The sequence below is a fragment of the Lissotriton vulgaris genome, chromosome 1_1 (genome assembly GCF_964263255.1).
Source record: "Lissotriton vulgaris chromosome 1_1, aLisVul1.2, whole genome shotgun sequence".
Lineage (NCBI taxonomy): Eukaryota > Metazoa > Chordata > Amphibia > Caudata > Salamandridae > Lissotriton > Lissotriton vulgaris.
In genome coordinates, this window is record NC_141685.1 from 1625676606 (window position 1) to 1625704534 (window position 27929).

Here is a 27929-nt window from a genome sequence, read left to right on the forward strand (position 1 = left end):
TGTAAAGGGTCTCAGGTGATCCATTCTCCTAATGGTGTTTCTATTAAACCTAGGAGGTACCATGTTCCACCCAAAGGGATCAACAGCAGGTGAAGGGTATGGTACATGTGACAAGTACCTGGTATTGTAGGGTATTGGAGGGATAGTCTGATTAAGTGCCTGACCACCGGTATAGATGGGGGGTGAACACTAGGGATCTGGGGTAGAAATAGGTCAATGGACGAGGGACGATGCAGTTGCTGCCACTACCTGGAGGCCAGTTTAGTATATAATTGACCGCTCGTGGGTCTCTGAAATTTACAACAACTAGGTCTCCCTCGATGTCCTTGGCCCTACTACCCAGCCAAGGGAGTCGCCGTACGTGCACAATCTCACCGTTGATGTTATGTGTGAGTGGTCTAAATTGGCTGAGCCAGCGCATAATTTTATTTTTCAGCTGGGCGAACCCTTCCCTCTTATTATCTGATAGTGTAGGGACCCCTGTCAGAACAACCACAAAGGGGACAGCTTCTGGGGGTAGTTCTACTTGGGGCCATTTGTGCGTTGGTGCCCTGGCATGTCTGGTGCTTCCCCACTCCTCCCTTGTGTTTCCTACAGATGCTTTTTCAGGTCCCCTCGGAACTTCACTAGCTGCATTTGCAACTGGTTTGTTTACCTGCTTAGGGGGTGGAACCCTCTGCTGCTTGGGGTTTGAAGAATTAGTAGGTCGGACTGTAACTTTAGGGACATTGGGAGTACGCGACGTCACCAAGGCTGTGGGTGGCACAACCCCACTCACCGGTACCTTAGTTGGTCCATCGTTGTTACAAATTGCAGACTCAATATCCTCAAGCCTTTTCTCAACCCTCTTCAGCCTCTCTATAATGGGTAGGATAAAAGACCTTATTAGGTGTTCCATACTATCCAGTGAGACGGCAGAAGGTACTTCCTTAAGCAGGGAGTCAGCAGGGATGACAGTTGGAACAGTAGTGTTCGCAGTCTTAGCAACTAGTGCCAGTGGTAGGGGAAGTGCCAAGTTTGGCATATTAACTGGTGCGGCCATTGGGGCCGGTGCAATTCTGGTGCTATTCTGTGAAGATTTGCCAAAGTCGGAATGACTGATCTTGGGCTTTTGCGGGTCCCCCCCCTTCCGTCTTCTTTTGCTTGGTGGTGGACCATGGACCTTGGCAGGCACCAGTTTCTTCAGCTTGTTTTGAGCAAGTTTGCCCCGGACTGGAGTCCGGGTAGTCGGATCGACATCTATGGAAATGGGACTGGGAAGAAGAGTATCACTTATAGGCTGGTCAGTAAGGACCAGGGGTGTGGGAGTGCAGTCTCGTAGCAAAAGTGGGACACTCTCTAAGGATAGAAGGTCTTCATTGCTACCAGTACATTCTACACTGGGGGAAAGGGCGTGGAGCCGGAGATCTGTGGGAGCCCTGTTCTTCATACATTCGACAGAGCGGCAGAGCGCTGCCCGGCGTTCTGCCAGAGACTTTTCCCTGTCTGTATCAGTGGGAGCCCTTGTAAAATAATTGTCAAGTGTGCCATTATTCATCCCCCCCGCCTTTCTCTGGGAAAACTTTGTCGGGACTCTGGGCCATAACGGACAAGTACACCCAGTGTCAAAGTCAGTAAATGAGGAGAAAGAGCGTAGGCCCCGCCCGGCCTCACTCGGCCTCTGAAGGCCTTAGAGGGCCCGCCCTTTGCCCGGGCTTAGCCCCGTGCTCCGACCCGCGCGCGTCCCGCGTGCGCGGATATGGGCTCTCCTATATGCACAGGGGGAGGGGGCGGGAAGAGTCGCAGGTGCGCCTGGTGGGTTTGGCGCTCCGCCTGTTGGGACTCGCAGTCCCGCGCCCGCTAGTCAGTCTGTAGCAAGGTCTCTGGTTCCCCTGTGAATATCCCCCGCAGATATGGCAATCCTTGCAGGCTCTTACAAATTGGTTCTCCTCCTCGGTATCGGCTCGATCAGACTCCACAAACGGCTGCGAGCGGCTCCCACGAAGCGGGGGCCGCGAGCCGTTATCAGCTACACAGGGGGAGGGGGCGGGAAGAGTCACAGGTGCGCCTGGTGGGTTCGGCGCTCCGCCTGCTGGGACTCGCAGTCCCGCGCCCGCCAGTCAGTCTGCAGCAAGGTCTCGGGTTCCCCTGTGGATATCCCCCGCAGATATGGCAATCCTTGCAGGCTCTTACAATTTGGTTCTCCTCCTCGGTATCGGCTTGATCAGACTCCACAAACGGCTGCAAGCGGCACAGTACAACCAAGGAGCAACCACCTGCCATTAGAATCAACAGTTTCGTTTAGAATTTGATTAGACAATGCTTTATGAAATAAAATAACACCACCATTTTTGTGATTAACAGCAGGAGAGCAAAAAACATCCCCAACCCATTGTCTACGTAACATCGATAACTCCTGTGTAGAAAGATGTGTTTCTTGTAAAAAGGCAATTTGACATTTTAAACGAGCAAGGTGAGATAAAACACGTTGTTTCTTAATAGGGTTACGAAGACCCTTAACATTCCAGGAAATGAGTCGAAAGCCTTTCATAGGAGGAGATTAAAGGAAAAGTAAAAAGAGAGAGTAATGCAGGTAAAAAGAGAGAATATATAGAGAGACTGGCAAGGAGAGATGGAAACAATCCAGATATAGTAAAAAGAGGAACTATGGAAGTAGTAAAGAAACCAAAGTAGAGAGAGCAAAAGGAAAAGAAGCAAAGCCATCATAGTAAGGTGAAATAAGAAGAAGTGAAGAAATATAAAGGGAGGAGAAAGAGGAGAAATGACTAATACCGCAGTGCCAAAAGAGAGGAGGAAAGAATAGCAAGAGTAAGGTAGGTAAAGTAGAAAAAACTGAAGGAGGCAGAAAAGGAAAGGGAATATGAAGAAAGTGAAGCAAGAGGGAGGAAAGAGGGAGCCAAAAGCAGCCCAACAGAAGACAGCGAAAAGGAGGACGGCAAGAAGAACCAAAGTGGTTCTAGCCATACAGAACATGTAACAAAGAAAAACAATGAAGTGACAGCGGGAGCAGCGATAAAAGACGACCAAATAAAAGGGAATAAGTCGAAAACACAGCCCGAGAAACGAAAGAGGAAAAACAAGAGGAGAGAGGAAAAAAATGCAAGGAGAACATGGGACTGAGCACGACATAAGAACAAATGAAGGAGACTTACCAAACAGATATGCAGGAAAAATAGCGTACTGGGATGACGGAAACGAACGATAAAACAATACAATGCAGAGGAGGACTATCAAAACATCGGGAAACGCACCTAAGAAACAATGGAAACAAAAGAGTGAGGGGATGTGAGGAGAAACAACAAGTTATAACAGACAATAAAAGAAACACAGAGAGGAAGGAAACAAATAAATAAAAAAATTAAGAGCTGCTTTGTTCCATGGAGTCGATTTTGGAAAAGGGGGTGGTGATGGACAGAGTTTCTGAATGATGCAGAATACTCTTACCCAGTCAAGAGATCAGGGCTTGATCCATCACCGTTTTTTAGCTCACTGCACCATCCCAGCTCAGAACCCGAGTATAAGAATTGGCTTGGTAGTTTGGTTTGCCCTGTTCCCATCATGCACTGGGACAGGAACGGACTAATTTGCATATAGCCGGGTTCTGAGCTGGGATGGTGCAGTGAGCTAAAAAACGGTGATGGATCAAGCCCTGATCTCTTGACTGGGTAGGAGTATTCTGCATCATTCAGAAACTCTGTCCATCAGCTTTTCCAAAATTGTTCCATGGAGTCTTCTCTGTGGGAGTGAATGAATCTGCGGAGATCAGCCGGGTCTTCGAAATGTAGGACCGCTCCTTGTATGTAACCTTAAAAAAGCAAGGATGAATCAAACCGTATCTAGCGTTCATGGTTCGAAGCGTAGGCCGCAGATCCAGGAATTCTTTACGACGCGCCGCAGTCTGTTTGGAGACATCCTGAGAGAAAAAAAGTTTATGACCGGGCCATAACAGTTGCTTGTGTTGTTTGGCTGAATTAAGAATAGTCATGAGGTCAGAGTAGAGGAGGAAGTAGGCGATGATACCACGGGGTTTCGATGAAGTGGAAGAAGTTTTGGGGCCAAGACGGTGCGCTCGTTGAATGTTGACATCCACATGTTTAGGCAGGCCAAGTATCGGTAAAACTTGTGTCTTCAGGAATAAGATGATGTCGGACCCTTCAGAATTTTCCGGAATACCATAAATATGAAGGTTGTTGCGTCTATTACGATTTTCCAAATCTTCAGACGTCTTCTTGAGGACTTGAACCTCCTTGGTGGGGGTGTCCACTTTGGCAACAACATCTTGTGCGTCACTGATACTCTGCTCAATATCAGTAACTCGTTTATCAAGGTTGGACCACTTATCATCCAGTCTTTGCAAAGTAGCAGTGTTGTCCGCAATAAAAGGGCGGATTAGTCTGAGTTCTTCCATTAGATCCTCAAGGGTAACAGGAAAAGGAGATTTGGAGGCAGACGGTGGGTCCTTCTTGAGGCGTTTGCCCACAGGAACAGAGTCTTTGCGTGAAGCGGAAGCAGCATTAGAGGCCTTAGAAATATGTCCGTGCTCCATGATGTAAAAGCCTGAGACAGGATCGGCGTGAGGCAAAAAAAAGAGCAACGGAACGCGGTGAAAGGCTGCAAACTCCCTGAAAAAGCACACTGAAACTGTAAAAAATGGAGACCTCAGTCAAGATAAGGTCGAACTGGATGTCAACAGAGCGCAGAAATGAAGAAATGATGAGTGCGGAGGAGGCAGAAAACCAACAGCGCACAGCCAAATCGAATGTTGAGGAGAAAAAAACTGAGGCAGAGGTCCAGCGATAAAATGAGAAGCAAAAATGACTCAAAACGCCATATTAAATGTCAAATAACCGTGGAAACGTTGCAATGTTGAAGAATCACAGCCAATAGACAAGAAGCATCATAAAGGCACAAAAATAGAGTCATTGGAGAAAAAAATAACGAAAAACGATGAAGAGGAAAAAACAAAATGGCGGCCGTTTCCGAGGAGAATGCATTTATGCAAATTCTAGCCTCAAAAAACAAATAAGGCGTACAGAAACATTCCCATGTGTAGAGGGGCAGTTCCGACGCACAAAACAGCTGTTTTCGGCAGGAAACGCTGCCCAGAAGCGGTTCCTTCGTGAGGAAAGCGCCGCCGAAATCGTGGAGCTCAGGGGGGAGCGGCCATCTTGTTTGCCGCGTCGCGCGCCTCCTGCCCAAACTAAGCAGTTTTACTGTAATATAATGACAAACAAGCATAAGACAAAGGTTAGCATGTCTTCCACTTTTTAGATATTTCAGGAAATATCAATGTGTGAATCGTTTGAGTATACAATCTGCATTGACAGTGGTTAGTGATTTACATGCTTATTTATCTGAATTGTTCATGGTCTAGGACATATTTAGCACAATCTTCATAACGTAAATAAAATGATTTTAAACAAATGTGTTATATGTGTTTTAGCAATGGCTAATAATATATTGTTTACTTTTTTCCTGGTGCAAAACACCATTTTGTAACATATACTGGGGCAAGATTAGCTTGATTCATTCACTATTACACGAGTAGCAAAACAGTGCAAAATGTTTAACCCTTTGTTAGCTTCAGTATAAACTTTCTCTGATATGGCCCATACACAATGGAGGTCTTTTTGAATTTCTGAGCAAAGTGCTGAAATAAGCACCTGTCCCACCAAACTCTTCTGCCAAGTTACAAGGGGGACGTTTATATTTCAGAAATTCTAGGGCCTGCACAGTACAATGCTTGTCATTCGACTAAACACTGTTTTACAGAGGCGGGCTGCATATAAAGAGATTTGGAAGCTTTCGAGCTAGGTTTTGCCTCTGAGGATCTAATACTGCTGGGAAAGAATCAGAGGTGGGAGAGTCACTGAGGGGCTGAGCCAAACTGGAGCTCATGTCCTCTTGTGCCCTGGAATCAAACACGAGCCAAGCCTATGTGTGCTTCTCTGCTGCACCAGTGCCTGATTAAACCCTGTGGAGGCCCCGATGCAGTCGAAGTGTCAGGATCCCTGTCGCAAGTTATCTTCTAATGACTTTTTTTATTCTGTCAGCCAACAATTGTAATAAACCAATTTTATTACACAAAACTAAACATTAACAATTATTAATCAACATTTTTTTGACAACAATTTAAGAAACCTTGCTTGTAATTTTCAAATCAATATTATTTTGATCCGGTGTTGTGGGGCCCCTAAAAGGAGTGGGGCCCATAGGTGGGTGCCAGGGGCGCAAGTACACCCGAACTTCGGAGGGGGGGGGGGGAGTGGCTAACCGGGGCGGCCGGCATCTCTCAGGTGGCAGCGGTGTCGCGCAGGGGGAGGGTCACTATAGTGGAAAAAACTGTACCTTTCCGCCAGCCGGGTCTCTGGTCTGGCGTCTCTGGTCCTGCTTTCGCTTCTAACTTCAGGAAAAGGCAGCCAGGCTCCCTCCCCTAAGCCAATCACAATGCTGCAATGCAACATTGTGATTGGTCTGAGTGCCCTGACATTGCGCTCAGGCAGGATCTGTAGGGGTGGGCATTTTCTCCATGCAAGCTGTTATGCCACCTGCTTGGAGAAGGGGAGAGTGTGCATGACTAAACCGTCATTGTGCACTTGGGAGGGGGCATACCACTCCTCCCCTGCTCCCAAAGCAGATCTGTCCGCCCGCAAGGGAAACATAAAATGATAATAACTGAAAGTCATTATCATTTTATATCTCCTTTCCACTGCTCGAAAGCAGTGGGGCGACACTCCTCCGCCATAGCGGAGGAGCCGCCCCTGGGGGCTAACACGCCCAGCCAGTGATGGCCTTAGCACTGGTCGCACATGGTGCAACAAACTTTTTTGGCACCCCTCCCCCATTTCCTCCTTCTCCATGAATTCCCTCACTACCACTCACCAATGATGCATCTCTCTATAGCACCTTTCTGACAAACATTTAATGTTTTTATAGAGCTACTCATAGTTTGCTCACACTCAGTTCTGTGACCTGCATTGTACACGTCCTTTGTAGCAGGAACATTAATCCTCTGTGCTGTGTGGATGGCAGGAGTGCCCATGTGAGTGCACGGTGAGTGATGTGACAGTGTGAAAGTAGTGTTAGAGGAGTGACTGCAAGGTGAGTGAGGTAACCATATGAATTTGGGTGTGAATGTAGGTGCACAGTGAGACGAATGAATGCATGGTTAGTGATGGGCTTGTTTGAGTGGGAATACAGATTAAGCAGTGAGGTGGACAGGTGAGTGAAGTGTCACATGAGTTCAGGGTGAGTAGTGTGCTTGTGTGACTGCATGGTGAGGTACAGGATGAACAGCACAAGTACATTGTGAGTGCAGAGTGATCAATGTGAGTGCCAGGTGAGCAGGTGATCAGTATGAGTGCATTGTGATTTCTGTGAGTGCAGGGTGAGCGTGAAAGTGAAGGGCGTGAATGAGGAGTGTGTTGTCTGAATGCAGGGTGCATTCCCAGAATCTTGAAGTACCTCAGCATGTTATTGACGGCGGCGTAGGGTTTAAGATGTAAGTTAAACTATTGCTATTATGGCATTATTCAGGGATCGAGGGTGGAGGAAATATATAATGTGCTGATCCTGCAACAAACCTCCAGTCTTATAATTAGGGTTGCCAGCGTATTATTTTGATGTCCCAGACGGTACAAAAACAAACTTATCCTTGTATACTTCGAAAAGCAAATATAAATATAAAGCACTTTTAATGGTGTTCTAGGGCTACCTGAATGATCCATGCCTGATAATTAAAGGGAACAAAGATAGAAAAGTCACATTACAAATGAATACATACTTTTTTAGTTATAACCCTATTTAAGTGTTAAGACAAGGTCTTTGCATGCTCTTTAAACAACACTATGGCTGGCATTTTTCTTTTGCCAACTCTAATTTATGTTCCTTTTCATTAAATTTATTCTCACACTATGGCAAAAGAATAGGCAGAGTGAGGGGCCAAGGGGGCACTGGAACCAGAAAGAAACAAAGCTTGGGTAACCAGTTAACAAAGGCATGCAAATATGCAAATGGTCTCTTAAAAAAGACCCGTGAAAAACTCGGGTGTGGCGGAGATAAGACTCCAGACACTGAAGCTCCTTCAGCCCAATGGGCGTTGCGCACTGGCCGGTGCCTACTTTGCCTATTTGGTGATCCAGAACTGTACTGCGCACTCCCTCACCTAATGCTCTCAGCTTTCTCTACCAGTCCCCCCGACCCACCCCTCCTGCGAGCAGGATGCTGCCCAGCTCTGGGCTGTGATCTTTTAAGAGACAGGTGGCAGTGAATACCGGTGGGAGTGCTGTAAATGCACTGGAAGGGGGGTGGGGCTAGTGATTTCTCCAGCAGTTCCTCTCCGAGCAGCACTTTCACAGCACTCCGCGCTCAGCCAGCAGAACCCCAAGTATAAACCTCTTCCTGCTCACGGCTGACTCTAGGGGATTGAGGTGGGATCTTGCCCGAGTGGCTCCTGTCCTACTCCTGCCTCTTTGTACTTCTGACTTAAGGATGGGCAGGAGATGGAAGTAGTGGCTTGAAGAGTTTATCCTGTATAACGCCAATGATGAGTTGCCTTCTTAAAGAGTTAAAGTAAACGGAGTGTTTGAAATAACTCACAAATGCACTGCTATGAGGCAGCTTTGCTGCAGGATTTCACCCATTTTTCAAGCCAGACCTAAAAAATGCTGCCCAGAATCTTCACCGGACCCCAACACATCGCTGAACCTAGCAGGGAGGTATTTTCTCCTCTGACCAGAGCTAAGATTAAACCAGATGTGAACTCACTACAGGCTGCTATGGGGCAGACTGTACTTATGGCCCAAATCTACATAAACTGTACTGCTGGGGTGAAACTTGGACACGTGGCAATGCTAAGTGGTTGAACCTCCCTCAGAAATCATCCGAAGAGATGAAATTCTCCGACTCCTAAACAGCCAGATTAACATTTGTCAGAGGAACTCTGAGCCCTGCCCAGCCCAGCCCAGCCCAGATACTAAATGGCTTTCCACCAAGTTTTTGCCCCACATGGTAAAGTGGAAGATCAAAGAAGAAAAGGGTTAAAAAGCTATAGAAACCTCTACAACCAGGTGTATTTCTCCTACATACTCTGTGTGGCCAAGCCAACATCTCATTGGTTGATCATACCTAAGGAGCATGGCTGGAATCACTCAAGGGGCCACATGTATCCAGGTCTCGGAAGAGCCGTGCCATGGTGATGCCAGACCCAGAGGATGCCTCATTCAAACACATTGTCATTGGTGGGCATATAGTGCACCAGCGTATATGAGCCCAGGCAGATTTCTAATATTATTGAGTGGTGGGGCAGACCATTCTACATTATTTGACAGTGTGCTGCCTGTGCTAGTCGCACCCTCCAGTCTTATACTAGAAATGTGAGATCAAAAGGTAAAACAGAACAATGCCATGGGCAATCAAATCAGTAGCTGCCAAAGAAGATAATGGTTAGGGTTCTACTTACCATAATAATCTTCATGCTGCTGCTGTCTTGGTGTCGGGGGAGGTGAGGCGTGAGAGAATAGAGGGAATGGAACGAGGGGACCACCTACATGCAGGGAGTGTGGAGCATCCTCTTAATATAGTCGAGAGATTGCGCAAGGGGTGAGTGATCTTAGGACATGGCCATAGAGTTGACCTCAACCGGATGAATCCAGCTTTCGTGGAACTGCATTACCATTGCAACTGAGACACCCCAACTGTCATCCAGGGCAGCGGGCAGTACAACAACTTCAGGACTTTGTAATGCTGGATGAGATATTAACTATTCCGATCGAGTGCGGGTCTATGGGATGGTGCCAGACCCAGAATGGCAGTAGCACAGTGGTCCAGAGGTCCAAAGTCCTCCACAACATTGGTCTGCCAACTCTGGGTTACTCTGAAATTCGAGAGCAAGAGGTCAGGCTCAACTAATGACAGAATGCACGAGGTCTTGGCTGGAAGGGCGTCTGGGTTTTACTGCGAATAACGACTGGAGTGTAAATGGGAGCTACATCAGAGGAATGTGGGCGCTTCTGCATGGCTGAACAGTTCAAGTTGGCATTACCACACTCTGATGTGGAGCACTGACTAGCTCTCTGTTAGGAGTACCAATAGCACGCTACAAACATCACACCAATTATCAGCTCTTGCATAAAGAGCAGAACCACCTATACATGAGGAGCATGCCAGCACCTCCATTATTATTTTTTTTTTTTTGGGAAAAACTTTATTGTGCAAAAATAGCATTACAAGTATGGGCCTACAACCACAGGGGCCGGCCGCTAAGACATGTAAGGCAATGTATATAGTTTACAAAGCAGTGACCGCTCTTCTGTGGTCCAAATTAACACAGGATACCTTTTCGGCAACACAGGATATAGAAATTTTAATTTTTTAAAACAAAAGGAAGAAGAAAACAAGGGAAAAAGACTCAAGGCGAAAGAAGTTATAGACGCTGTCAAGCTCCGATGGGGGGGACCCATAGTGCAAAATAACAAATCAGGAGGGCATGAAAGACAATCGGGAAGGGGGGAGGCAGTGGGGAAGTCAGATAACAGAAAAAAAAGGAATAATTTGTTACAGGAACCTCCGGATCAGGGGGAGAATGGAATGTCCAAAGTGTCTTCGAGGGGAGGTGTGCAAATGTTCCCTCGGTAGGCGTTCCACTGACCCCAGATCTTGCTCCACGCCCTAGGCTTGCCCCTAGCCACGTACACCGTCCTCTCTCTAAACATACACCAGTCCATATTCTCCTGCCATGCCGACACGGTGGGAGACCGTGGGGAACCCCACAACTGCGCAATATCTCTTTTCGCAATCATGTTCCCCAGTGCCGCCCACCGGGCCTGGGCAATGTTATAATCATTCGGCTCCCACACATTCAACAGACATCTACGGGCTTCAGGCAGCAAAGCAACCCCGGTGACACCCTCCATGACCGCATGCACCCGCTGCCAATACGCCGCCACCTCCCGGCACTCCCAGAGGATGTGGAGAAAAGTAGCACTCATACCACATCCACGCTTACACAACCCATCCGGGGAAAAACCCATCGCAACCAAACGAGGACCCGTAACATATACACAGTGGAGAATCTTGAGCTGGACAAGACGGAGACGGGCCGGAATGGCGACTTCTTTGGGGGAGGATAAGGCGGCCTGCCAGTCCTCGTCATCCAACTCCAACCCGTCTGCGGACCAGACCTCTCTGAGTCGTACAAGAAGGTCTGCCCGATTGTTAATCAGTTTCTTGTAGATCAAGGAGATTGTACTATCGGGCAGATGACCATCAAGTACATGGTCCTCGAGTGGGGATGACTCAGGAACCGATTCACCAGCTGTGAAGACAGACAGCAAAGCGTGGCGAACCTGTACATACCTGAAGAACTCTCGTTCTCCCAACTCGTACTCACTTTGAAGCATCGCAAAGGTCTTCACCGCTCCTTTCACCCAAAGATCACCCACTCTGCTGATACCAATCATGTTCCAGTTCTCAAAACCTTTCGTTGTCCAGAGGCATCCCAAGTGTTCCGACGAATACAATGGAGTCGCTTGCGTCAATCGATCATTCCATCCCATAGCCACATTTGCATCTTTCCACACACGCACCGCAACCTTGGTGGGTCCCGTGAGGCTCCTCCCCGCGGTCCGAGAGTAGAGTGCTCTGTTGAAGTTACCGCCAGGCAACTGATCTGCAGGAGCCGGACCGGGTTCATACGTAGCATGGTTGATGGCGGACAACTGAGAGGCCCAGTAATACCTCCTGATGTCCGGGAGCGCGATGCCCCTGTCATACCAGGGGAGAGTGAGTTTTGCCAGAGCAATACGAGCACAACCATCCCACACGAGCCTCCTCTGCAAACCTTCCACTTCCCGAAAATACGCCGCCGGAATAGTGTCAAAAGAATTTTGAAGCGCATAGAGAAAGCGAGGCAGCGACATCATTTTAAAGAGTGCCGCTCGACCAAGTGGCGACAACGGCAGTTTACGCCACCGAGCCACGTCCACCTTCAGTCGTCGGAGAGGAGGGAGGAGATTGGTCCAACGATATATAGACTCCCAGGTACTTGAAGCCTGATTGCGAGATTTGAATGGGAAATCTACTCGGCAACGGGGGAAGGCCGCCCGAGATGACATAAACACAAGATTTGGACCAATTGATAATCAGGCCGGAGTTCTTGCCGAAAGAGGTGAGAACATCAAACAGGACGTTATGGGATTTACGAGGGGAGGTAAGGTATAAAAGGATATCGTCGGCGTACAACGAAACACGATCTTCAAAATCGGGGGACCACTGGATGCCCTTTATCGAAGGCTCCCAACGAAGCCAGGCTGCAAGCGGTTCGAGAGCAAGAGCAAAGAGCAAGGGGGACAGCGGGCATCCCTGCCGCGTACCCCTCCCGAGAGCGAAGGACCGGGATACTCTGCCATTGACGACGACCTGAGCTAACGGATCCGAATACAAAAGCTTAACCCAATTAATAAAGTCCGCACCGAAGCCGAATTTTGCCAGAGTGGCCCAAAGATATGGCCATTCGATCGTATCAAAGGCCATCGTGGCGTCCAAGGAAGCCAAGATGGCCGGCTCCGATAGAGACTCCACCCTAGCTAGAACACCGTGTAGGCGCCGCAGATTAAGAGCAGTGTTTCGGTGCGGAATGAAACCAGATTGATCCGGGTGGATCAGGTCACAAATTACAGTAATCAAGCGATTGGCAAGGACCTTGGCAAGGATCTTAGGCTCGGCATTCAGTAGGGAAATAGGCCGATACGACGCACAGCGATCACGAGGCTTGCCCTCCTTAGGAATCACGACTATAGTAGCCAGACGCTGATCATAGGGGAGGGCGCCGCGCTCACGTGACTCCCTGAACATTGCGCGAAGGTAGGGCGCAACTTTGTCTGGGCGCAGTTTACACAGTTCGACAGGGAGGCCATTAGGGCCCATGGCCTTACCAGAACGGAGGGAGCGGATTGCGGTAGCAATCTCATCAACCGACAACAGGGCCTCCATGCGCTCTCGGTCCTCCTCAGACAGACAAGGCAAAGCAATGTCCCTCAGTAGCAAACGAGAGTCATCTTCATCTCTGTCGGACACCGGGGAGTAAACCACACGAAAATAATCAGCAAAACATTCCACAATCTCACCAGGGTCAGTTAAGCACACACCATCCGAAGTCAGTATCACGGGAACCACACGATCCGCTCTTTCCTTCTATCAAGCCATGCGATCAATTTGCCCGCCTTATCACCAACATCGTACAATCTACCCTGCTGTTCCCTGAATATTGTCTTGGCGGCATCTGTAACATGGGATTTATAATCAAACTGCTTCAAACTAAGGGCGTGGAGTGTCTCCCGGGTGACGCCAAATTCCAGGTCGGTCTCCAACTCATGTATTTCTGCCTCCAGACTCTCAACCACCATATTTCGAGCCTTCTTGGTCTCCGCTATTAAGGATAGGGCCTGACCTCGAATGACAGTTTTGAATGCCTCCCACAGGGACACAGAGGACGAGACAGACCCCTCATTTTCCAGGAAGTAAGAGTCTAAGGACTTTATCAGGCTACTACGGGTCTTGGGGTTGCGCAAATACCATGGATTGATTTGGGCAATCCGCCCGCGGCGTGTGTCCCCGTGTCAAAACTAAGCCACAAAGGAGAGTGATCAGAAATACCTCAGGCCAAATGTCTGTTCTCCCCGACATAGGAAGACTGGACCGCAGGCATAAGGACATAATCAAGCCTGGATAGACTCCCATGAGCCCCGGAATGGAAGGTGTACTGACATTGCGTCGGGTGCATTAACCTCCAGCAGTCCACCAGGCCAAAAGTGTCTATGAACCCACCGAGCCAAGATTGGGAAGTGGGAAGCGTCCTGGGAGGGTGGCGATCCAACCCGCCTGAAGGCACAGAATTAAAATCCCCACTCATAAGAAGGAGACTGTCGGGGAGGCCCAGCATAATCCGGCCAACATCAGAGAAAGTAGAGGTCTGAAGACCTGGGGGAATGTATACTGTAACCAAGGAAAGAGTTTTACCCTCCCACCTACCGGTGATAGCGGCGTAGCGCCCTCTATCATCAAGGATAACACTATCTATCTCGATGGGGAGAGAAGACTGGATCAAGATACCTACCCCTCGAAAACCAGTAGTATACCCGAGTGTGCCACCAATCGGTAACCCCACCTGTTTAAAGCATGACACACATTTCCCACCAAATGCGTTTCCTGCAAGAGTACCACATCAGGACACAAACGACGCAAATATTGCAAAACAACATCCCGTTTGATACGATCCCCCAATCCATTGACGTTCCATGATACCAACCTCAACCCACTACCCCCCATCCCCACAAGTAAAGCATGGGTCACCCCACAAAGAGCCAGACACCTGAAGCAAGGAAAAGATCAATTTGTCGCCTTGAAAGGAAAAAACACTCCCAAACCACCCCCCAACCGACACCCGTTACAACTCCCCCCTCCCTGCACCCCTGCAATAGACCAAAAAGCCACCCCAACATGCAGTGTGCCTGTCGCCCTAAGAACCCCACTCTACAAAAAGACCCCGGAGGAGGAAAGAGGCCCGTTGCCACCCGCCACCCAGACGTGGACCGCAATGAATCATATTAGGAAAGAAATAGAACCCAGCTGAGAAAAGTCTAATGTTCGGAGGTCAGGGACGAAAACAGTCACTTTCGAGTAGGTTCACCACCTTCGGCACCGCCAGGGTGCTCCGTCCGATCACCTCGGCCAGGTAGGGTGTCCAGCCAGTCATTTACATTGTCCGGCCGATCAAAAAAGAAAGTCCGCTCCTCATACTCCACTCGAAGCCTAGTAGGAAAGAGCATAGCGTACTTCATACCAAGGTCCCGAAGCCGTCGTTTAACCCCCTGAAAGGCCATTCTTTGTCTCTGGACATGTTGGGTAAAATCCGGGAAGAAGTTGACAGAGGAGTTCTCGAAGTTTACCGGGCCATGTACTCTTGGAGCCTGCAAGATCGTATCTCGATCTCTGAAGTGGAAGAGTTTCGCAATGATGGGCCGCGGGGGAGCGCCCGGCTTGGGCTTTCCACCTGGCACGCGATGTGCACGCTCCACCGCGAAGAACTTGCTGAGTCCAGAGGGAGAAAGGTGCTTCAGGATAAGATCCTTGACCAGGAGATCTACCGAGTGAGGCTCGGGATTTTCTGCCACACCTATGACGCGAATGTTGTTGCGTCGCGCTCTGTTCTCAAACTCCTCAAGCCGATGGGACATCAAATCATTGGCCAATTTCAAGTTACTAACTTCTGTCTGAAGTTCCGACACATCGGTCGTGAGGCTGGAAGTCTTCAGATCCAATGACTTCACTTTCTCATTGGTCTTGGACAGGTCGGCCCTGATCAGGGTGACATCGATGGCGACCGTGTCGATTTTACGAGCCAGTGCCTCGTATTGCTGACCGATGGTCTCTTTCATATTGGAGATGGCGCCCATGATGTCCTGCAGGGACAGATCAACAGGGGCGGAAGGGTCTTCTTTGGCATCCTCAGGGGTACGACTGGGGAGTCCAGGGGATCCTTTGGGCTGAGTGTAGCGATCGATGACATTAGTCTGGACCAGACCCCCACGAAGAGGTGCCTTCGTCTTCCGCTTCTCAACGTCACCCTTACCAGCCATGTTGGAAGATGCGCCCCAGAGGGGCCCGCGAGACCTGGTGAAAATGGCCGCTGTCAGGCCGGGCACCAATAGACCCCAAAGGCCGGCTCGTAATGCCAAAACAAAAGTACAGAAGTGATCAAAACGGCTGCAGAGTCAAGGCAGTGGTTGCATTAGCCAGAGGCTGGAAAGGCCCCGAGCCGAGGGATACGGTCTCACAATCAGACCGTGACGAGATCCAGAAACGAAACCGAAAGTGATGGAGGGGCAACTGAGGAGACCCCACTGCCGTTGTTGTTCGATTCCGTCCCGGATCCACGAGTCACCCAGTCCCCGGCTTGCCTCCCGGTGGGCCCAAGAAGTTCAGATCGGCACAGTTTCGGTTGCCCAAGTCCGATTTGAGATTTGAAAAGAGTTATGAACTCAGCCGAGGTTCATCTCAAACAATCTGTCCAAGAAATCAGGATAACTTCAGGATAGATTGCAAAGGGTGGCGAGGGTCCGGGGAGCCCTGTGCTCACGCGACCATCTTGGATGCGCGCTAAGCTCCTCCTTCCAGCACCTCCATTATTAGTATAGCCAATCTCTGCACAAAGAGCACCACCAACCTCAACAAATAGTACTACTTACTTCTTCATAAAGAGGACAGCAGATCGATCCCTGCACGAAGAGCACCACCAACCACACCAAAAAACAGAACCAAGCTTTACATAAAGAGCAGAGCTAACCTCTGCTTAAGGAGCATCACCAAATTCTACAAAAAGAGTACTACCTACCTTTTCATAAAGAGGGCAACAAATCTCTGCATGAAGGGCCCCACCAACCTCCGTAAAAGAGCAGGACCAAGCTCTACACGAAGAGAATACTGCCCTCTGCATATAGCGCAACACTGACCTCTACTTTAGGAGCATGACCAATATTTGTGCAAATAGCACCACAAACCTCAAAATAAGGATCACACGCCCAGCTAAGTAACAGGCATGGCACAATAGAAATCTGTAAAAACAAAATCCCCTATAGCCCTGTGCCTCCAGCAGTTCAGAAATATCAACAACCTCTGTTTAAAAATCACCTTTGGCAGAAACAACAAGCATTTGTAATACGATAGGTCTCGCATTACTGAAAGTTTTAGCTATTGGCTCTGGTAATAATATTGCAAAGCCAATAGCTCAAACTTTCAGTAATGCAAGACCTATTGCATTGCAAATGCTTTTTTCCCCAATGTATTTACTTTTGAAGCTATAGCGGCACCCATGCTTTAGCTTAAGATGTTTAAAACTAAAGCGGGAAGTGCTGCAAATGTAACAAAATTAAAGAAATAGAAAAAAAGGCGTGTGGCCGCATTTTTATTTTTCTATTTATTGACTTTTGAAGCAATCGCAAAACCTGCCTTTAGCTTAAGAGGTTTAATGCTAAAGCACGGATACTGTCATTGCTACAAAAGTAAAGAAATAGAAAAAAAAATTCCTGCAGTCGTATTTTGCTGTATTTATTTACTTTTGAAGCAATTGCGGCACCTTCCCTTTAGCTTAAGATGTTTAAAGCGAAAGCGTGAGTGCCACGATTATAACAAAAGTAACGAAATAGAAAAAAATGCATGCAGCCGTATTTTTTTCTATTTATTTACTTTTGAAGCAATCGCGGCACCCGAGCTTTAGCTTAAGATGTTTACAGCTAAAGTTTGGGTGCCGCGATAGTATAGAAATAGACAAAAAGGCATGCAGGCTCATTTTTGTCTATTTATTGACTTTTGAAGCATTCAATCAATCAATCATGTCATTTATAAAGCGCACAACATATCCATGAGGGTCTCAAGGCGCTGGGGGGTGGGGTGCTGCTCGTGATCGAAGAGCCAGGTCTTGAAGAGTCTTCTGATGGCCAGTGGGTCTAGGGTCTGCCGTAGGTTGGTGCGGAGGGTGTTCCAGGTCTTGGCGGCGAGGTGGGAGAAGGATATGACGCCTGCGGTCGTTCTTCGGATGTGGGGGACTGTGGCGAGGGCGGGGCTGGTGGAGTGGAGCTGGCGGGTGGGGGTGTAGAAGTTGAGTCGTCTGTTGAGGTATGCTGGGCCGGTCTTGTGGAGAGCTTTCTGTGCGTGGATGAGGAGTTTGAAGGTTATCCTCTTGTTGCCGGGGAGCCAGTGCAGGTCTCTCCGGTGGGGTGTGACGTGGCTGCGGCGGGGGATGTTGAAGATCAGACATGCTGAGGCATTCTGGATGCGTTGCAATCGTCTCAGGAGCTTGGCCGACGTTGCTGCGTAGAGGGCGTTTCCGTAGTCCAGCCTGCTGGTGACGAGGGCCTGGGTGACTGTTCTTCTCGTCTCGGTGGGGATCCAAATGAAGATTCTGCGGAGCATTCGGAGGGTGTTGAAGCAGGAAGAGGAAACCGCGTTGACCTGCTTAGTCATGGAGAGGGTGGAGTCAAGGATGACCCTTAGATTGCGTGCGTGGTCGTGGGTGTCGGGGCTGTTCCTAGTGTTGTCGGTCACCAGGAGTCGTCCCAGGCTGAAGGGCTGGAGCCGAGGATGAGGACCTCCTTCTTGTCGAGTTCAGCTTCAGTCGGCTGTTCCTCATCTATTCGGCGACGGCCTTCATTCCTTCGTGGAGGTTGGTTTTTGCGGCGTGGGGGTCTTTGGTGTGGGAGATGATCAGCTGGGTGTTGTCGGCGTAGGAGATGATGTTGAGGTCGTGATGTCAGGCGACGTGTGCGAGGGGTGCGATGTAGATTAGTCTGCCCTGTTCCCATGATGCACTGGGCCAGGGACGGACTGATTTGCATATAGCCAGGTTCTGAGCTGGGATGGTGCAGTGAGATAAATAACGGTGATGGATCAAGCCCAGATCTTTGGACTGGGTAAGAGTGGTCTGCTTAATTCAGACACTCTGTTCATCACCACCCCCTTTTCTGAATCGTTTTTGGCCACTATAGGTGTGGCAGGGTATACTCAGACATGAGTCCCTTTCTCACTGCCTCATCAGGATTCAAGCAAGCCGGGCCGAAGACGGCTGAAATGCCAGAAACCGGTCCCCGGTAGCTTGTCTCCGTTCTGATGAAGAATTGGCTTGGTAGTTTAGTCTGCTCTGTTCCCATGATGCACTGGGCCAGGGACGGACTGATTTGCATATAGCCAGGTTCTGAGCTGGGATGGTGCAGTGAGATAAATAACGGTGATGGATCAAGCCCTGATCTTTGGACTGGGTAAGAGTGGTCTGCTTAATTCAGACACTCTGTTCATCACCACCCCCTTTTCTGAATCATGTAGATGTTGAACAGCGTCGGGCTGAGGGAAGAGCCCTGGGGTACGCTGCATATGATATCAGTGGCAATGTAGCGTAAGGGGGGAGGCAGATGCTCTGAGTCCTCCTGGAGAGGAAGGATGTGGTCCAGTCCACAGCCTTCTCTTGGATCCCGGCGGCGTCGTGTAGGCGTGTTCGTAGTGTGCGGTGGCAGAGCGTGTCGAAGGCGGCTGACAGGTCCAGGAGGATGAGGGCCGCTGTTTCTCCGTTGTCTAGAAGGGTCCTGATGTTGTCAGTGGCGGCGATGAGGGCGGTTTCAGTGCTGTGATTGCTGCAGAACCCTGACTGGGACGGGTCCAGGATGCTGTTCACTTTGAGGAAGTGGGTCAGTTGTCTGTTGATGATTTTCTCGGTCACCTTCGCCGGGAACGGGAGCAGGGAGATAGGTCAGAAGTTCTTGAAGTGCTTGGGGTCCGCCTTGAGTTTCTTGAGTAAGGCGTTGATCTCGGCGTGATTCCACTTTCCGGAGATGGGGTGCGATGGCTGTGCTGGCTTTGTTGAAGATGTGGTGAGGGCATGGGTCTAACGGTGATCCAGAGTGGATGGTGTTCATGATCTCGCTGGTGTACTCGTCACTGATGCTGGTCCAGGAGAGCAGGCGGTTGGTGCAGGTGGTGGATGTGGGGGCGGGGGTTAACGGGCGGCCATGGCGTTGAAGCTGTCGTGGATGTTGGTGATTTTGCAGTGGAAGAAGGTGGCCAGCGAGTCGCACAGGTTTTGTGAAGGCGGATGTCATTGGTGTTGGAGCTGGGGTTGGAGAGTTTCTTCACGATGTTAAAGAGCTCTTTGCTGTTGTGTGCATTAGTATCCAGGCGGTCTTTGAATGACGTCCTCTTGGCGGCTCTGATGAGTTGATGGTGTCTGCGGGCGGCGTTCTTGTGGGCTGCGTAGCTGTCTGGTGTTCGTTCGCGGAGCCAGTTCTTCTCCAGTTTTCGGCATGTTCGTTTGGAGGCCTGGAGGTCTTTGGTGAACCAGGTGGCTTTCTTGTTGGTGTGGCTGTTGGAGGGTGTCTTGAGCGGGGCAAGAGTGTTGGCGCAGTCGTTGATCTATTGTCTGAGGTTGCGGGCGGCGGTGTTGAGGTCAGTGGAGTCGGTGGGTGGGTTCTGGGCGAGGGTGGTGGTTAGCTGGTCTTCTGTGACCTTGCTCCAGCATCGTCGAGGCATCTGTTGGGTTGCGGTGGTGCGTGGTGGGCTTCCTGAAGGTGAAGTGGATGCAGTAGTGGTCAGTCCAGTGGGGTCTGGTGGTGTGGTTGAAGGAGACGTGGGGGCTTGCGGTGAAGATGGGTTCGGGCATGTGGCCGGCGGCGTGGGTTGGTGTTGTCACGAGCTGTCTGAGTCCGAGGTTGGTGAGGTTGTCGATCAGGGTGGTGGAGTTTGTGTCATTGTTGTTCTCAAGGTGGAAGTTCAGGTCCCCGAGGAGAATGTAGTCCATGGAGGCGAGGGCGTGTGTGCTGATGAAGTCAGTGATGGAGTCGCTGAACAGTGGTTGGGGTCCGGGGGGGGTCTGTAGACGAGGGTTTCTTATGAGGGTGGTGTTAGGGTCGGTGTGTATCTGGAAGTGCATGTGTTCGGCGGTGCTGAGGGTGTCGTTGGTGTTGGTCGAGTTTCTGATGGTGTTCCTGTGGACGATGGCGATACCTCCTTCTATGCCGTTGGTGCGGTCCCTGCGGGTGATCTTGTAGCCTTCCGAGATGGCTATGGCAATGTCGGGAGCTGAGGTGGGGTTCAGCCAGGTCTCCGCCAGGAAGGTGACATCTGGGGAGGTAGAGTTGAGAAGGTCCCAGAGTTCTATGGCATGTTTGCGGGCGGAGCGGGTGTTGAGGAGGAAGCATCTGAGGTAGTTGGGTCCTTCAGTTTGTGGTTTTGAGGCCCGAGTGCTGGTGAAGCTGTAGTTCCGGCAGCTGAAGGGTCCTTGGGTGCGCTTCGGGGTGGCCTGGTAGCAGGTGTGTTCACGTCCAGGATTGAGTGCGTGAAGGGTGCTGGCATCGTAGCTCTGTCGGGTGTTTTGGTGTTTGCGGGGGCCAGCGGTTCTGGCGCTGGGTGCGGTCCAGCCGGGGACGGGCGCAGACGGGCTTGCCTTAGGCGTGCCTGCGGTGCGTCAGTGGTGCGGCTGCCATGATAAGGGAGGTGGGAGGGAGGGGCAGCTGGGAAGGGGGCGCACACAAATGGGAGCGGGGTACGGGAACGCAGCGGCAGGAAGCGGGCCGGTGGTGGCAGAAAGGAAAATGGGCACCACGGACAAAAGGGGGGAAAAGTACAAATACAGAACTGAGCAGGCAACAGGCACATTAAATCAGGCAAAGAAGCGAGTTCAATAAGAGCAATAGAACAGAAAAAAAGGCAGAGGAAGCAAACCTAAGGCCTACCACTGCCACCAGGGATGAGGCGCAGGTGGTAGCCTGCGGGTGGAGTCAGGCCTCGAACTCACGGCAGCTGGGCTGAGATGCGGGCACAGTCAGCAGGAGCTGTGTGGCGTGGGGGAGCGACCTGCCTGCTAGACAGGGTCAATGGTTGCTTTCGCGGCACATGCGCTTTAGCTTAAGTTGTTTAAAGCTGAAGCGCGGGTGCCGCCATTGTTACAAAAGCAGTGGCAGCTGGTGACATTTGAAAGTGGTGTGAGTAAAAGTTCTGAGTGATGACGACAGAACCTCCTACCCCTGCTCTAAGAGAGGCCTGTTAACCGCATCTCAGAGCCAATCGAGACAGTGCTCTCTTGCTGTCATATTACGAGCACAGCAGGAAACCACAGCCAGGATTGGCTTGAGCGGGTGAAGTTAGTACTCATTAGGAGACTGAGGTGATGCAGCTGTAATTCCCCCGGCTCATTAATTGAGCATGTAAGAGACACCTCTAGTGCGCATGTCAGCCTGCCACTTTCTCATGAGTGACTGTGGTGGGGGTACAAACAACAGCACAGCTTAAGATGAGCCTAATCATGTGTGTGACCCTGTCTGTTATTTTTAAGCCCCTCACACCTTCCTCAGGAGAAAATAAAAAACAACTGATTGTTGAAAAAAGCTGACTGCCGTGGGCAGAAAAAAAAAATTCTTGCATTAAATTTTTTTTATATTGGCAGTCGTGGGCCCACAAATATTGGCCGGGGGGGGCCACAAATATAGTGGGGCAATGCCCCAGCCCTCTCACGCAGGAACTGCCCCTGTACAATAGTAAACAAATGAACAACAAATGGCGGCGCACACTTTTTTCTATTTTTTTTACTTTTGAAGCAATCGTGGCACCTGCGCTTTAGCTTAAGATGTTAAAAGCTAAATCGCAGGTGCCGCGATTGTAACAAAAGTAAAGAAATAGATAAACAAGCATTTACAATGCAATGGTTTCGCCTTTGGAAAAGTTAGAGCTATTGGCATTTTAAATGAAAAAATTTGTATTTATGTGTTAGTTTTGAAAACAGATAAATAAATGGCATTGTCATTTACATTGCCATTAGCTTAATCTCTCGCAAATGTGAGACCTATTGTACCCTACGGATGAGCTCAGCAGACAGCAATTACTCACAAACAAAAATCATGCAATGAAGACGAGGGAAACCTCAAAATATCAGAAATTACAGCCATTTGAGCAACAAGAAACTCCAAGAAGCTAGTGCAGTTGTATTTTCAACTCAGTGGGGGAGGGATGCTGCAGCTGTTCCGAGCTTGTGCTAAAAGCTGCTTCTTTTTAAGGAGAAGCTGCATGCATGGGCTTCTCTTCCGAACTTCTGCAAGATTTTATTGGATGAAATCCGATGAGGCTGAAGTCTTGGACCACAGTAAAAAAAAAAAAAAATCAACTGATAAGGCTGATAGCAAAAAGAGTAAGCTGTACATTAAGCCCTTGCACTCAATGAATGGTGGAGTTCCTTATATCCGTTGCCTAAAAAACAGGCAAGAGATCTTTCTCGCTGTCCTTTTAACTTCCAACAGTGCAACTGAGACAGTACTTTGTGCGCTCTCCACAAAGCACAGATATTCCAATAGTTACCACTGAGCTGACAATAGCGTTCTCCATCACCACACATAAACAAACAATGGAATTCATTAGACCGAACCCTTAACATATGCCAACAGATCCCACATGGTCCTCATGGATGGCTATTGTGTGTTTCTAGAAACTCGCATCTCCCACACTCGCCACTGTCAGAACATCCTAAAGTTAAAGGTGGAGACAACTATTGCACATTAACGCAACATTGCACAGATGGGCCCACACGGACAGCGGGAGGGGGGACGGGCACACGGACAGCGGGAGGGGGGCGGTTTAACGGGCACACAGACAGCGGGAGGGGGGGCGGGCACACGGACAGCGGGAGCAAGATTCCGGCATAAACAGAGCACAACCAAGCATGCGCCTAAAAGTTAGTGCTTAGACACACAGGCATGGTAGCACTAGATTACATTGTCAGAATATCAACTGACATGAATATCGTCTCCTAGAAACCGTTTACTAAAATATCACACGGACAGTGGGAGAGGGGGCGGGCACACGGACATAAGTTAAGCCCATTCCTCTGGGAAAACTTTACTATCTCCTTTTGAAGGATAATGGACAGGCTCTGCACCACAACTTAGCATTTCTGAACGTATGGGTATGATTCTAGAACACTTAGAGAATGTGCAGAGAAATATTCTGCAGGATTGGTGAGATATTCTTGCCTAAGCCAGCACATCTTTGACTGTTAAAACTTGTTAGCCCAAATGGAGGTTTTCTGTCTCTGATGTCAAGACGCTGCTCTCCATCCAATTTCAGTACAAGCATATTACATTTTGCTTTGCATACTGCATCTAGCTTGATCAAACTTCAAATATGCCTCAATTAAAGTACACTTGGTGGCTATATTGAGGTTCAGGATCTTACCCTGTACTTCATTTCTTCAGTCTACCTCGTGCACCCATTTTTTGCCCCCTCGCCTCCTTTTTGCTTCCCCAACGTCCCTCTTTTTTAATCGGTCTCCCGCCAGCCCTCTTTTTTGATTTCCTGTCCACCCCGTTTTTGGTCTCCCACCTGCCCTGTTTTGTTATTCTATCTATGCCTTTTTGCTCACTCTTCTGCTCCCTTGCTCCATTTTGGCTCTCTGATTACCCCCTTGCACCCTTTTCACTCTTCTGGCCCCTTGCCTCCTTTTGGCCTGTTTCTTGCTTGATGTCATTAAAGTTGCCCAACCCCTAGGCGTCTTTGAGCTCGTTCGCTCCCTTTGCCTCTTTTGGCTCGCTCACCCGCTTATACTCTTTGGCTCGCTCGTCCCTCGCCCTCTTTTGGCTCTCTTACCCCTCCGCGTTTCCATTTTTTGACTCTCTAGACTGGCCTCTTTGGCTTGGTCTCCCACGTTTTCTTGTCCACTCCTTTTCCCTTTTTTTCTCTGACTTCTCTTTTGCGCCTCATCCCTTACGCTTGTGGAGAAGTGTGGCTCCGGGGTTAGAGGCGGCAGACCCCGAAGCTGAGATTGGCCCTGGACCAGGGTTCAATTCCCCGCCTCGGCGGGTCTTGGGCTCAAATAATTCCACGGACTCGATAATTCTCGCTCCGGTGCCTTCTCAACTCACGGGTTCACACTCTGCGACTCTGGGCAATAGCTTGCTTAATCTCCACAACGGCCCCTCGCGGCGGGATGCCTGGCTTTCACCTTGTGGATACCCTGCCGGGGTTATCTCACAGGGGAATACCAGGACGGGTTCCCTAAGCAAGCGCCGGGAAACCCTTTGTGGGTAGCTGTGCGCTATATAAGCTCAAATACATTTACATTTACATTTACATTTACGCTCACCATTCTTCCTCCACTCCCTCCCTCCCATTCAATGAAGATTACATGATTTGTATATTGAAGAAAATAGTTGCAGAATCTAGTTGTAATATTATTTATTTACAGTTGTCAAATTTTTCTTCATAATTGATCATTATCCACACTCGCCCCACCTCTTGAGGGACCTCAGCCCCTTGAGGGCAAGAGATAGAAAGCATAATTTTATTGTGAAGGTTCCTCGTGTTAATCGGAGCATTCCGCTGTCTTTTTGCCCGCATGCAATGGCCTGTCCTACCCAGGATCAGATATGGTTTCATTCTAGGGGCCTCCGAAAGTTGTGGCGGGAAGCGCCGTGGCAGGCAGCTGAAGCGCGAGCTGCCTCAGGAGGGGGTCTGCGCGTGGCCTCATCAGGAGGGGTCTGGGCGCGGCCGCCTTAGGAGGGGGTCTGCGCGCGGCCTCATCAGGAGGGGTCTGTGAACGGCCTCATCAGGAGGGGTCTGCGCGCGGCCGCCTCAGGAGGGGGTCTGCGCGCGGCCTCATCAGGAGGGTCTGCGAGCGCCCTCGTTACACTCCCCTTCACTTGTGTGCACTGAAAGGGAAGCGAGGTGCGTTTAGCCCGCAGGTAACGTCAGCAGCCACAAGACCTCCAGCAACAAGTCTGCGGGGATTAACGAAGCCTCTCGGTGATTAGCGCTGGGTAAAAATATGCCTCCCCCGGGAGGAAATCCTGGCCGGGAGTGCTCTAACATTTCACAATGAGCTCTGGCGGGCCAGAGTGTTCCCCGCTCCGACATAGCTTGATAAATCATGGCCGGGACTCCTCACACATTTTTTTTTTTTTTAAATAATTTATTTTTGTTGTTGCTATCACATGGTACAGAGTAACGGTGAGACGTTCTTCAGAGCAGCGTCAACATTCAGCTGCCTACAATCAATAGAGCAACTTTTACATTTTACCCCCCCAACTTTAAACTTGCTACTTCAAGGGTCAAAGTTCACGATCCGTAACAGGAATCTATTGTAACATTGGTGTGTCTAGGGGCATCTAGCAGCCTTTTAAGCAGTCACTGATAATAACACTCTCGCCTGCACTTACAGTTCCCAGGGCCTCGCGTCGTGTGCTGCTTCTGATTCCTACTCCTCGCTCCCTCCCACTACTCCATATCCTCATCATCCCCTGAGCTGTCCCCATCTTCCTCTTCAGGCAGAGGCTCACAAATGTCCCCTCTATAGGTGTTCCAGGGTGTCCAAATTCTGTTCCATTTGCGTGGATTAAGTCTCTGTTGGTACACTGCCCTCTCTGTCACCATAAGCATGTCCATGTTTCTGCACCATTGCGCCAGTGTCGGAGTCTCCAGTGCCCCCCAATTTTTCGCGATATCCCGCTTTGCCAGCATCACACCAATGATCACCCATCTTTTCGCATGCAGTGACAAGTCTGTTGGGCCCCATACATTTAAGAGACAAACTCTAGGGTCAGGCGTGAACGGGTTCTGGAGGGTCTGGCTGATCATGCGTGTGACACGCCTCCAGTAGTCTTGTATATTTGGACAGGTCCATACAGTGTGGAACAGTGTACCCTCCTCCCCACAATTCCTCAGGCAATATGGGTGTTCTGCCCTGTGTATTTTATATAGTGTTGTGCGGGTGTAGTAAACCCTATGTAATACTTTGAATTGGACCAGTCTGAATCGGTTGGAAATACCTGCCTCCCTGGGTGATGCCAGAGCTGCGTTCCAGTCTGCCTCATCCAGGTCCCCTATCTCGTCTTCCCAATATTCCTTCAGCTTCCCTAGTGGATCCGGCAGGTTGTTCAGTAGTTTGCGGTAAGTGAGGGAGGTTGCACTTGACTCCATGTAGTCCGTAAGCAGTCGGTCCTCTAACGGAGCCGATTCCGGAACTGTCACACCTGGCTCCAACACCGACATGAGTGCGTGCCTAATTTGTATGTATCTGTATGTTTCAGCCACCCCAAGGTCGTACTGCTCCCTCAGGGTCGCAAAGGAGAGCACGCCCTCTTTTGTCCATAGGTCGCCCACCGTGGAGATCCCGATGTTATCCCATTGATCAAACCCTTTAGAACTGCGCAGGTTACCGAGGGCCTTGGCATCCCATAGTGGTGTGAGTTTAGTGATCACTCCCTCCCATGCCAGCCGCCTCTGAGCTTTGTGCCATATAGATACAGTGTGTCTGGTAGGTCCTTCCAACTTCCTCACCATTCCTTTGTTGTAGAGTGGGGCCAGAAGGGTGGTTGTGCCCAGTTGGTGTCTATCCGCCATGTAAGCCGGGTCGTCCTGTGCTGCGTGGACCCACTGGTTGATCACCTTAAGGTGAGCTGCCCAATAGTACAGTTCAAGGTTGGGGAGGGCTATCCCCCCATTATACCAGTCTCTAGTTAATTTCAACTGCGCAACCCTGGCCGGTTTGTCTCCCCACAGGAGGCCGGACAATTGCGCCGACACGTGGCGGAAGAATGATACGGGGACCATCGCCGGCGTGTTTTCCAGAACATATAGGAAGCGAGGCAGCGCCATCATCTTAAAGAGCGCCGCCCTACCTAGAAGTGTCAAGGGGAGATTCTTCCAGAGGCGCACGTCCGCCTTCAGCCTGTCCAGCTGGGGCTTAAGGTTCAGGTCAAGGAAGGTTGTGTGTTCCCTTGTAATTTGGATCCCTAGGTACTTAAAGGAGATGGGTTCTACGAGCAATTGGCAATCCGCAGGTTAGACCGGAAGGTCGCCCTGCACCATATAAATTATGGACTTGGACCAGTTAAGTTTATAGCCTGAAGCTGCACCGTGGCTCTCGCACAGTGCCAGTAAGACCGGGATACCGTTCGTGAGGTCCATGAGGTAGACGAGCATGTCGTCGGCATACAGGGAAACCCTATCTTCCCATCCACCTCCCCACTGTATGCCTTTCAGCAGATGGGTGGTTCTGATAATCGTGGCCAGGGGTTCCAGCACTAAGGCGAATAGCAGCGGCGAGAGTGGGCACCCTTGTCTCGTGCCCCTTGCCAGCGGAAGCTCCCTTGAGATGTGTCCGTTTGCGGTCACCCTTGCCACGGGTTCGGTGTACAGTAGTCTGACCCATGATATGAATTTCGAGCCAATACCCATGTGTTCCAGGACCGCAAAGAGATAGCGCCACTCCACCATGTCAAACGCCATTTTGGCATCCAGTGACAGCACCGCTGCCGGCTCCTCTAACTGTGGGGCTCGGGCTAGTACCCCGTGCAGCCGTCGCAAATTCAGCGCCGTACTCCGGTGTGGCATAAAGCCCGACTGGT

The 27929-nt window shown here is 49.9% G+C and overlaps 1 protein-coding gene across 1 annotated transcript in view; it reads right to left on the bottom strand.

Moving 5' to 3' along the window:
* Positions 1-9547, bottom strand: part of MIOX (myo-inositol oxygenase) — a 38711-nt gene extending 29164 nt beyond the window's left edge. The window contains exon 1 of the mRNA XM_086918833.1: positions 9461-9547. Coding sequence (XP_086774959.1) covers positions 9461-9475 — 15 coding nt within the window. The 5' untranslated portion in view covers positions 9476-9547. The remainder of the gene's footprint in view (positions 1-9460) is intronic.
* Positions 9548-27929: the final 18382 nt, after the last annotated feature.